The sequence below is a fragment of the Cricetulus griseus genome, chromosome 5 (assembly GCF_003668045.3).
Source record: "Cricetulus griseus strain 17A/GY chromosome 5, alternate assembly CriGri-PICRH-1.0, whole genome shotgun sequence".
NCBI lineage: Eukaryota > Metazoa > Chordata > Mammalia > Rodentia > Cricetidae > Cricetulus > Cricetulus griseus.
Genome location: NC_048598.1, coordinates 130,475,859 through 130,488,240, shown reverse-complemented (window position 1 = coordinate 130,488,240; position 12,382 = coordinate 130,475,859). Strand labels below are relative to the sequence as shown.

General features: G+C 34.0%; 1 protein-coding gene across 1 annotated transcript in view; it reads right to left on the bottom strand.

Annotated features, from left to right (window-relative positions):
• CUNH14orf39 (chromosome unknown C14orf39 homolog) overlaps positions 1–11,858 on the bottom strand; it is a 33,495-nt gene extending 21,637 nt beyond the window's left edge. The window contains exons 1-8 of the mRNA XM_027418664.2: positions 11,810–11,858; positions 11,655–11,711; positions 10,246–10,372; positions 7,655–7,744; positions 4,154–4,341; positions 4,020–4,062; positions 2,483–2,603; positions 1,168–1,259 (exon numbers count right to left, since the gene is read on the bottom strand). Of these exons, the coding sequence (XP_027274465.1) occupies positions 1,168–1,259; positions 2,483–2,603; positions 4,020–4,062; positions 4,154–4,341; positions 7,655–7,744; positions 10,246–10,372; positions 11,655–11,711; positions 11,810–11,858 (767 nt within the window). The remainder of the gene's footprint in view (positions 1–1,167; positions 1,260–2,482; positions 2,604–4,019; positions 4,063–4,153; positions 4,342–7,654; positions 7,745–10,245; positions 10,373–11,654; positions 11,712–11,809) is intronic.
• Between the last annotated feature and the right edge of the window lie 524 nt (positions 11,859–12,382).

Sequence of the window (12,382 nt, the reverse complement as noted above, 5' to 3'; positions counted from 1 at the left end):
CTCTTTGTGAAGAGAAGATTTATATTCTATGGCCCTCAATCCTCAGTGGCTGCCTAAGCCACAGCTAGTACCAAAGATTATATATATTATACCTTTTCCTATACATAGAAACATACACATACTTAGTATCTTTTCCATCTTAACTAAGCATTTATTTCACACTGTAGCTATAATTTCTGCATTAAGGTATGAGAGTAAAAGTACTATTATTTCTTCCTTCTTCAGAGTTTTACAAATAAATTCAACATCACAAATCTTAACAATCAAAGTATATTGGTGTTTTCTTTCCTTAGGTTGAAAACTTAAGGAAATTTCATCATGAAATTAATGGCAAACTGTCATGAGGCAATATGTGGGAGTGGAGGCATCAATATAACAGTTCCAAAGAAGCAGGATCAGGGAAATTAATTCAGGAGGGGAGTATGTTGGGAATAAATTAGGATAAAGGTAATAGAGTCTAAGAAGTGAAATTTAAGGACAAACAAAAATAGGTTATATGCAGAAACCAAACAGAAGAAAGTTGATTAGAAACAGCAACAGTAATACACTTATTTTCTTCTCCTATAGTAACAGGTAAAAGCATTGTGTTTTTCATGCCTCACTGATGTCTTGCATTATCTCCACAAGTATCAACAAAATATACAATGCTGCAGATTCAGAATTTGGACTCTCATCTTTACTCTCCGAAGTAAAGGAGAATCTAGTCAAGCAGGTGACTAATCAAGTGGAAAAAAAAAGTGGTAAAATTATTGTTTCTTTATTGTTTAACTCTTGCAGTCCTACCACAGAAACTGACTAAATTTTTTGTATACTGACAGGTTACAGAACAGAGGAACCTGGGAGACAAAGGCAAGCAGATAGATCTCTGTGTGTTCGAGGGCAGCCTCATCTACAAAGTGAGTTCCAGGAAAGCCTGGGCTGTTACATAGGGAAACAACAACAACAAAAAGAACAGATGAGTTGGTCTTACCCTATGTCTTGCTGTATGATGTCTTTGGTCTTCCTAAACAACAAGCAGTTTTGGATATTAGTCCATAACATTTAGAGAAATAATATTTTCATAAAATTAATAGAAAAGTAGCTTGCATAAAATTATATCAGATACAGACTCAAAATTTTAGCTGCAGAATATCTGCACATTAAATTCAGTTCAAAAATTAACTATACCTTTCTTTAAATTCTTTTCTCTTCTCTGTATTTTTATTCTTTTCTTCTAGAGCTTCTGAAAATTTCTTACTTTCAAAAAGTCTTGTTATTTGCTAAAAAGAAAATCAAAATAATTAGCTTCATGATGGCTCACACAATCCTTAGCACTTGGAAGACTATGGTAGTAACACTGCCTGGAATTGAAAGAGAGACAACTTGGTGGGCAAAGTGCTTGCCTTAAAGATTAAGAACCTCAGTTCTGATCCCCAGTACCCACTAGGTATAAGGGTGTGAGCTTGTAATCCCAGTACTAAGGAGGTGGAGACAGACAGATCTCTCAAGCTCACTGTCCAGTCAGCCAAGCCAAATGGATGAACTTCGGTTTCAGGTGAAGAGGAATTGAGGAAGATAACCCAATGTTGTTATACACACACACACACACACACACACACACACACACACACACACACACACACACACACACACACACACACACACACACACACACGGGAGGGATCAATCCTTCAGAGCAGTCAGATATATGTACACTTTTCTTAACTAACACATATGATTTTTTCCCTAGAAACTCCAATTTATATTTTTGGTAGCATGTAGTGAAAACTGCTGTGTCACGGCTAGTGAGATGGCTAATGGCACCTGCTACTCTTGCAGGGGACCCAGGATCAGTTCCCAACACTTATATGATGGCTCACAACCACCCATAACTATAGTTCTAGGAAATCTGATGCCTCCTTTCACCTCCACAGGCACCAAGCACGCATGTAGTACACACACATGTAGGAAAAAAACCACTCATACAAATAAAATAAATAAATCTAATTTAAGAAACCCAACAATTCAAGGGATGATACTAAAATATATCTCAGAAAATCCTAAAAGCTAACCTATTTTTAATCTTAGTTATCTAAATATTATAAACTATACGTTTTTCCAGATCCTGAAACTATTTACTATTTTGTTCCCTCTTTCACAGACACTGTTATTCTTTAAATTCTGGCTGAGGGTGTAACCAGTAATGCAGTTGTCTAACAAGCATAGGTGCCTAGGTTTGACCCTTCACAGAACAAAATAAATCAACTCTTATGACTAAGTTACATCCTGTTCTTTCTTCATCTTTCCTCATACCGAAAAGGAATCCAAACTATCCATCCAAAGCAAGAGTTCAGAACCTGAAATACATATTGGCTTCACTAAGGCAAATAAATCGGTCTTTCTCCATATTTGTCTTTAAAAACAGCTTTTCTAAGACTGTAGGCTAACATTATCATCTTATTTACACATTAACAAGATATTAAAACATAATATACATGAATACCTTGTTTAAAGAATTAATTTCTATTTCCATATCACCTGCTTCTTTCTCCAATTCAAATGATCTCTTGGTAAAATCGTTGGCACATTTAAGAATGTCTTGTGTTTTATATCTCAAATTAACTCTTTTTATGTTAAGGAACAGGCATGAAATAAATTTTACATTTATATATAACCATATATTATTTACTATATAACAAATAATATACTATTATTTATTTTCTACAAAAGTAATATTGATAATTGTTATCTGAAAAGACAGGTAATGCTAATATAAATAGTTTACTGATAGTATATTAATGAACTTATTCTATGGAGAATACTTGTTGGTATTTTTTTCTTAATAAAATATTTTTGCAAGGTAGAACTCTGATCTTTTTCTATGTGAGTTCATTGTGTTATTTGGTATAACTAATAAAACATAGTCAATTCAAGAACAAATTTAACTTAAGTTTCTATCATTTATTTATTTCATAGTCAACATTAAAAATCCACTGTTTCCTTTTCCTTTAACCATAATGTTCATCAATGTATCCTGTAAAACTGACAAAAAGCTTCCATCTGGGCTTCCTGTATGAAATAATTTATATTTATAGAGTATTTCTCAGCTATTTATTGACATCCTGTAAGATTATTAAATAATATAATTTCTTTAAGTTAAAATTTAGGAGAATGAAAGCTGATTAGAATAATAAACCATGAATAAAACTCTTAGGAAACCTTTTTTAGTCCTTTCCTATCTTGCCTTATAACAGGTGTGATTTGTATGCTACTATCAAAATTTCAAGTGAATGTTCTATCAAATGTTATTACCAAAGGTGTCTATTTAAAATTTTACATATAAATGCTTAAATCCTAATCTTCAATTCTTTCTACCTCCGTCTACCTCGTTTTGTCATTTAAACTTTGTATGTCATCCCAAATCATATCCAACCCCTTAAACTCCAGTTGAATCTTAAGTTACCTACCAATCTATGACCCTTCTTATTGAGAATTTAATGTGCAGCAAATAAAAAAAAAACTTAAAAAAGTCTAAAACCAAACCACAGAGAAAGCAAGTAGTAGAGGCATTAAAATGATGGTTTTGACAGATAGTAGTATTTATCAGATTTATTTATGTGTCAACTTCCCATGCTAAACTCCAAGTTCTTTCCAAGGGAGTTCAATACATTTCAAAATGAGTAATTATGAATCACTTTCTTACTACCTTCTGTCTTAAAGAGTAATTAATAATCAATTCATCTGGAACTTTTTAAAAGACAGAGAAAAAAATTCTTTGTTTGGTTGACACTTTAAAGCCAGAAGCATATACCATTTTATTTTCTCTTAAGCTATTTGCTTTTACTCACATGGACATATTAGAAACTAAACCCAGAAGACTTTTAAAATCTGAGTTAAAGACTTTTAAAATCTAAGATCTTTAAAATCCGAGTTAAACTGAAAACAAATCTATGAGATTATCAACAGGAAAACATATTAACAATTAAAAACAGAAATTATACTTATCTAATAAAATTATAAGTGAAATCTGTTGTGGATACATGTGTAATGTCCATTTAGTAAGTGATGGGAATGGAGCAGGCACTGGAAAACAAATTTGTAGTTGAGAATGATTATATTCTTTTAATTGTAAAAATGCTGTAACTAAAGCAGTATATAATAAATATGTTAATACCTAGAAGTTCCATAAGTATAGTTTCATTCTGTTTTAGTTGTTCAGTACATGCCAACACTCTGTTTTGAATTTCTTCGTGTTCTTTTTTCTTCTCATAATATTTACATGAAGAATGTGTTTCTGCGTATTTTAGTTGGTATTGTTTCAAAACATCTTTATACTGACATATATAACCATGATACATTTTTCTGTTAAAATGAAAAGAAATTATGTAGAAATCTATAAACCTAGCAAATATCACTTATTAGAATCTATTCCATTAATCATAAACGGCAATTATTTACTCATCTTTACTTCCCTGAATAGTCTCAGTCTTTCAAACTCTCTTTAACGCCTCCACCATAACTCTGTTTTATTACCTGAGTTATTTATTGCATGCCTTAGTCCACTTCAATTTATCATCCATTCCCATCATTTTAATGACATTCTTTGAGAATTTCATGCAATGCATTTTGATTATATTTACTCTGAATTCCTCACAGATCCATCCCCACCTTCCTACCACCCCCAATATTGTGTCTTCTTTTTGTTAATTATTAGTAGTCAACTCCAATTTGTACTGTCCATATATTTCTGGGTGTGGGGCCATCCACTGGATGTCAACCTACCAGAAGCTACCTGCTTAAAGAAAACTGACTCTATACCATAGAAGCCATCAATTATCCATAACTCCTCAGTTGTAGGTGAGGCTCATGAACCTCCTTTCAACTCCATGCTAGAATGTTGACTGTCTTGATAGTGTGCAGGCAACCACAGCTGCTGTTCATAACTGTGGCAGTCCTATCATGTCTACAAGACACTATTACTAAACTCTGTCCTCTTGAACAAGATATGGAAGTTGAACCTCTAAATAAGCTTTTACAAACTCTGTATTTGCTAATTAATCACTTATCACTTGGAGCCACTTGGGAAAATAGTATAAGGGAATAGAGAAATACCTTTAAGCAAGCTAACATACCATATGAGACTAGCATACATCCATTTTGTTCACTATATACATTTACATATACATATAATATACATATATGGCCTAACATACTTTATATAGTAATTCCAGCAGACCACATCTTAAGTTCTGATCTAAGAAGAATCACTATTATCCTACCTATTAGTAGAAATATTAGTTTTCAGGAATGCCTTAAACAGGAATAGGAGATTAGAAATAAGCAACTGGTAGAGTGAGCCTAGAGGATTTAAAGTTTGAAGTAAGGGTGGGCTATATATAGCAAGTTGAAAGCTAGTTGAGGATACACAGTGAAACCATGTCTGGAAAGTAGGTGGAGAAGGAAGTCAAAATGGTTGGTGCATTAGTTCATTTCTTTTTTAAAATGTCTGATAGTGAGTCACCAATTCAAATTACCTCTATGGCTGGTTTAGAAGACAAACAACTGTTTCTACTTTAGTACTTCTGTTTTGCTTGAAAGATATCTAGAATAAACACTATTTTAAAAATTCATTTTGGATTGATTTCTTTAGCTTTTCACTAAAACATTTCTTTTAAAAATTATACACACACACACACACACACACACACACACACACACACACACAATCACACATATATAAATGGGGGCTAGAGAGATAGATGTCTCAGCAGTTAAGAGCTGTTGTTCCAAAGGATCCAGGTTCAATTCTCAGGACCCACATGGCACACTTCACAACTCTGTAATTCCAACTCCAATGCCCTCTTCTGGCCTCCAGAGACACCAGGTATACTTACAGTATACTGCACAGACATACATGCAGACAAAAATAAACAAATAAAAAATCCTTTTTAAAAATCTTAAATGACAAAAATCTTAAATGATCATGAATTACATTTAAATGATATAAGCACACATGCATGTGCACATACACACACAATTATCCAGTTCCTCTTTTTGAAGACCCAGAAAGAAATTTCCTTGACGCTTCAAGAAAATCAACTCATCTTAGGCAACAGAACTGCTTTTTAAATGAATAATATGAGCCCAATCTAATGACATTTCTACAATGCCTTGACTATTAGGAATTCCAAGTCTAATCTGCACCTATATCCAATAAAATAGGCAGGACCACCTGTGTGGATTTCTAACTCATCAATGGTTTTCTACATTATCCTTATTCCCTGGAAGCCTTGATTTGAAAAGCCATGTATTGTTATATAGACCACTACAAATGTTTTGAGGAATGAAGCAGCATATATAAAGAACAGCCTAACAGTTTCCTTTTCCTTTGTTTGCCTTCAGATGGTATACTCTAGTTTCCTCCTTGTCTTAATTACTTTTCTATTGCTGTAAAAAGACCACATAACCAAGGTAACTTATAGGAGAGTTTATAGGGAGATGAGGGTTCCAGGGGGTTAGAGTCCATGACCATCATGGGAACAGCCAGTCAAGCAAAGCCCTGGAGCTGTAGCAGAGAGCTCACACATCTCATCCGCAAGCACAAGACAGAGAATGAGCCAGCTAACTAGGAATGCACAAGCACAAGGCAGAGAGAGCACCAGCTAACTAGGAATGGCCAGGGCTTTTAAAACCTCAAAGCCCACTCCTAATGACACACCTCCTCCAACAAGGCCACAGCTCCCAAATCTTCCCAAATAGTTCACCAAATATTCCAAACATATGAGCCTGTGGGGCTATTCTCACTCAAACCATCATGCTCTTGGTTTTGCTCCATATATTTTCTTGAGGCATCTTACAAATTTTCATGATTTCTAATGACAGTAACTCCAAATCTATAACTTTCATCTCTACTTCTTTGAGAGCTCATCTAAGAAAATACAGAATTACAGGTTTTCTTATATGTAGAACATAGATTTATATGTGTTTTTATACGCGTGTGTGTGTGTGTGTGTGTGTGTGTGTGTCTAACAAAACAAAAAAGGGGAGGAAGAGGTGAGAGAAAAGGAAGAGATCTTAAGAAAGCAAGAGGGGAGCTAACTAGTGGACCAATAGACACCAGATGGAGGCAGGGAAGGAGTGTAGGGGAGAGTAATGAGGAAAGGAAGCAAATGAAAGCAAGGTATGTGTAAACATGCCATGATGAATACCATTATTTGTATGCTAATCTAAATTTTTTCAAAATTTTTACGTGATTGTTTTAAAATGAAAGTATTTAAATGCATTTAAAATGGAAGTATTGCTTTCACCCACTTATGTTACTATAATTTACAGCTTTGCAAAAAAAGTCAAAATACTCACATTTTCATGAGCTAGCTCTACATGTAAGTATTCATTTACATGGTTTCCTAAAAGGATCACTGAATGATTCTGCTATAATAGTTGCTGCTGAGAAATAGTTTATATCTGAGGCAATATCTGAACACACACAAAATTAAATGGAGATTTATAATTAATAGACTTACGATGGTACACAGCATCCAGCATTCATTTACTTAAAACTCTCTCAGAATATAAACTTGTTACATTCAATTATCATTCTTACACAGCATGCCCTGATAATACTAATTTATGGAACTGATACACTTAATATACTATTTATACATATATACTGTACTTGTCTTTTTCACTGTTTTCTTGGTAAACAGTAAGCTGGTCTTGCATATAATCTTCATGTTTATGAAAAACATCACATGTTGACTTCCAGCTACAGAAAAAATTATAGTTATGATTACCATCTAAAAGTGATAAATGAATACAGTGGGATGGGTATAGAACAAAAAAGAAAGTAACCACTGGAGAGATGGCTCAGTTGTTAAAAGCACTGACTGCTCTTCCTTAGGACCTGGGTTCAATTCCTAGCACCCACTTGGCAGCTCATAACTGTCTACAATACCTGTTCCTATTCAGGATTCCAAGGGATACAACATCCATGGCAAAACACCAATGCACATAAAATAAAAGTAAATAAATAAAAATGAATGTAGTTATTTAAAGAACAATGAATCTTTCTCTTCCTAGCAAAAATAAGTTCCCATTAAAAAATAGGGTAATATCCTATAATCACCAATGTCAGCATTAATGTACTCATATACCCAAATATTAATATTCATTAAATTTTACTTAAAACTTGTTCTCATTACTAGAGAAGTATAGGTTAGACTGTGTATTGCTGGGACATTTCTATTGCATACTCTATTCATGTTTTTGTATTAACTTTAGTTATCCTTCCTCATCAGTTTTGTGATTTTAGCAAAGAAATTCTTCAGTAACAAGTTTTCTGGCTGTGGTGTTTTGGAGCTTTTTTGTTTGTTTTTTGTTTGTTGTTTTTGTTATTTCAACACAGGATTTCTCTATGTATCTCTGACTGTCCTGGAATTACCTTTGAAAACCATGCTGGCCTGGAACTCACAGAGATCTGCCTGCCTCTGCCTCCCTCAAGTGCTGGGTTTAAAGGTGTGCACGACCACCACTTGACTCAGTAATAAATATTTAAAGAGCTAGGAAGAGGTCTAAAGAGAAGCTTTTTTTCTCCTTTGACTCTTAGATTTCTATGCCCTTTTGAGATTAAAGAAACTAGGCCAAAATGAATTATAAAATCAGACAATATGAATAAAATGAGTATCTAACTTATACTTTCCATTTTATTGCACAACTTGAAAAGTATTTCCAAAATGAAAAAAAAATCTAAAATTACTGTATACAATGGTACCTCTGTTCTAAATGGTATGTGAATATTTTCTGTTTTCTAATATTTTTCAAATTCAAAATTAAGCATGACTATTCTGTAAGTACAAAAAAGTATGCATAGAAATATAATTATCCACATTTTTCCTTTTTTCTTTTAAATTTTTTTCCAAGACTAGTTTATCTGTGTAACAGCCGTGGTTGTCCTGGAAATTGCTCTGCAAGACTGGCCTCAACTCAGAGGATCTGCCTGCCTCTGCCTCCTGAGTGCTGGGATTAAAGGCATGTGCCACCACAATCAACATTCTTAATATTAGGTAACTAGTATTATTACTTTAATAAGTTATCTCCAGATTTTACTACTATCATATTTTAACAATGTTGAGATCATAATTACACATAACAACTATCCCCTTTTATCATTTGTTGAGCAGAAATTTTAAACCTTTTCCTAGATTTCTGATTAGTTCTTAGAAAATATTCTCAAGAATAGATTTAGAAGTTCAAAGATTACATATACATACAAGAAACTCAATTCAATTGCAACCAAGTAACATATGAGTGAATAAGCGCAAAGATATATTTCTTAAAAGAAATCTTTATCTGGAAATTTTTAGGTTGTTTTCCTTTTTTTAATGTGTATGGGTGTTTTGCCTTCATACTGGTCTGTGCACCAAATGCATTCAGTGCCCATGGAGGCCAGAGAGGGCACTGGGACCCTGTAACTGGAGTTACAGCCAGTTGTGAGCTACCATGTGGGTTTGGGGACTGACCCCCCAGACTCTGCAAAAGCATTGAGTGCTCTTAACTGCTGGGTCATCTCTTCAGTCCCTAGGTTAAATTCTTACAAAAATCTAAGACCGTGGAAAGGCAAAGATCAATAGCAATCTTACATACCAAGCTTATACTCAAAATCATTTGTTTATTTGTACACAGGATCTTATAAATCTCAACCTGGCCTGGAACTCTATATAGCTGAAGACAACCTTGAAGTTCTGATTTTTCTGCCTTTATCTCCCAAGTGCTAGGATACAAGCATGTGCCAAAACTCTCAGTTTACAAAATTCTGTTTAGACTAAGTAGATCTGAATTAGTGAGATTATAACCTTTATTTCTGCTTTTCTGTGGAATCTTCTGTAAATCCCTCAACATTTGCATATAACTAGGCAATGTGACTTGACTAATTTGCTAATACGGATACTAACTTGGGAGTTGGGTTTTGGTTCAGTTGGAGGGAAGAATGCAAAAGGCCTTGGGTTCAATTGGTGGGTGGGGGGACGAGTAGGAGGAAGAGGAAGACAAGGGAGGAAAGAAAGAGAAGGGGGACAAAGAGAACTTTGTTACTTTAAAATAGAATGTATGTTTGTCTGTGATAATCAAAACAAGGGCGTTTCACATGTTAGGCAAGTGCTCTACCATTGCGTACATTCCCAACTCAACATTTTCTGCTAAAAACTCTAAAACCTTGAGTAAAAAAATCAAATGATAATAAATGCAAGATCATTTTTGTCAAATACTTACTTACTACAGCAGTCTTTGATTTCTTTATTATGTTTATAGTAATAAGCAATTTCCTCATCTGTTTTGTTTATAGCTTCACATATCTTAGAAACATTTGCTTTGTTTTCTTTAATACTTTCAAGGCATTCTGAAAAAGGAAATATTTGTTTTATTTACCTAGAAATCATAAATTCAAAATAAACAAGCATACCAGGTAAACAAAATATATGGCAACTGACCTAAAAGGAGGAAAATCAGAAAATGCAAAGGAAACAAGCTATAAGAGAGACAGGGATCTATACTAAAAATCAAGAGAATCAAAGCCAGGTCTATTCCTAGATCCAGAAGCTAAGAAGGACAAAGACTAAAGAAAAACAAATGTCCATGTTTCCCAGTTTTTACAATAGAGGGCTAGATTAGATAGCATTTAAAACTAATCTATCTTGTGATACTATAAATTCATGTAAATATTTATTCATTAATGATACTACCAAAGACTTTTGTTTTTGACAAATGTGAAATTTCATCCATTGCACATCAATTATTAAATACACCAACACACTTATTACTCGTGATTAACTAAATGCTAAAAAGATACAATTTCTTTTAAAAATTGGGATACTTTTTAAAAATTTATGTGTATGAGTATTTTGCCTGACTGTATACACATGTACTATGTGTGTGCTTAGTGTCCACTGAAGACTGGAAGAGGTCATCAAGATTCCCTGAAACTGAAATTACAGGCAGTTGTGACTCACATGTGGGTGCTGGGAACTGAACCTGGGTGTTTTACAAGAGAAACAAGTGCTTTTCACTACTCTCTCCAGCCCCAAAATAACTGATTTTCTATTTTCTTTTTGATTGCAGAAAAGATAATGAAATTCATTATAGAATACTAAGAAGTTAACAGTTATATTTTATTTTTTCTTTTTTTACTTATTATTTTATTTTTTATTACATACCAATCCCAGTTTCCCCTCCCTCCCGAACAGTTATGTTTTCACAACTAAAATTAGAACTAAACCATTTTAAGAATTCAAAACATTGCATTTACTTAATTTACCCTGATATTTTACTTATTTTTCAGAATCATTCTTCCTGAAAGCAGGCAACTTACCAACCTCTGGTTTTTGGTTATTTCTAGAGAAAAAAAAATCAAATATTTGAAATGATCTTATTATTTGAAGGGGGAAAATGCTGTATATAAGGGATTATTTCTGAGAAGTATCTCACAAAATGATTTGAATGCAAACATTTATCATTGTAACACTAAGTAAGTTATAACTATTGAAGATAAAAAGCTCATTATTACTCAAAAGAAAGATTTCTCTCACACAGAAACAACTATAGGTTGCCCTTAGCACTACAATTATGCATTATGCTACATAAAATAAAAATCTAAAGTATTTATTTTGTTCAAAAGTACTTACTATTAATTCTTTGAATCATATCTTCTTTAGTACTTTTGTCTTGTTCATACTGGAAAACTAAAATAAACATTTCTTTTGTGATTTTTACTTCATGGTTAAATGTCAAATGCTAATACAAATTGCCATTTGTTTCTTTGTTTTCATTTTATACCTACCAAATTCTAACAAAAGCCTGTCCAAACTGACAAACAGGTTGTCATTCATCTTGGATCCTGAGTAAAATAAATAATAAAACTTTCAGAAACCATACATAAAACAGCATTCTGTAGACCAGGTTGGCCTTGAACTCACTGAGATATGCCTGCTTCTGCCTCCCATGTGCTGGGACTAAAGGCATGTGCCATCACCACCTGGCAAATATAGCATTCTTCAAAAACAAAACAACGCAACAACAACAAAAACAAAAAACAAAAAAACACAGGTGGATTAAGACATGGGGAGGACCATTCCCACCTGAGTGGCCATTCCTTCCTCCCAGAGCCAGGATGTCATCCCAGCCCAGGCTGCTGCCAAGGACCATGGCTGGATCTGTGGTCCAGCCTAGGTGGGGTCCAGGTTGATGTCTAAGGCCAGTAGCACCTCAGGAGGCCTTAGGAACCATAGGAGAAGAAATCAGAGGGTCATGCTGAGCAGGCCAGCCCTTCACTGCCCTGGGAAAGATGGCCTTGCCTCTCTCTGGCCACTAAAGCAAGAGAGCTGGCCCCTGCAATCGGGAGATAGGGTTCCTA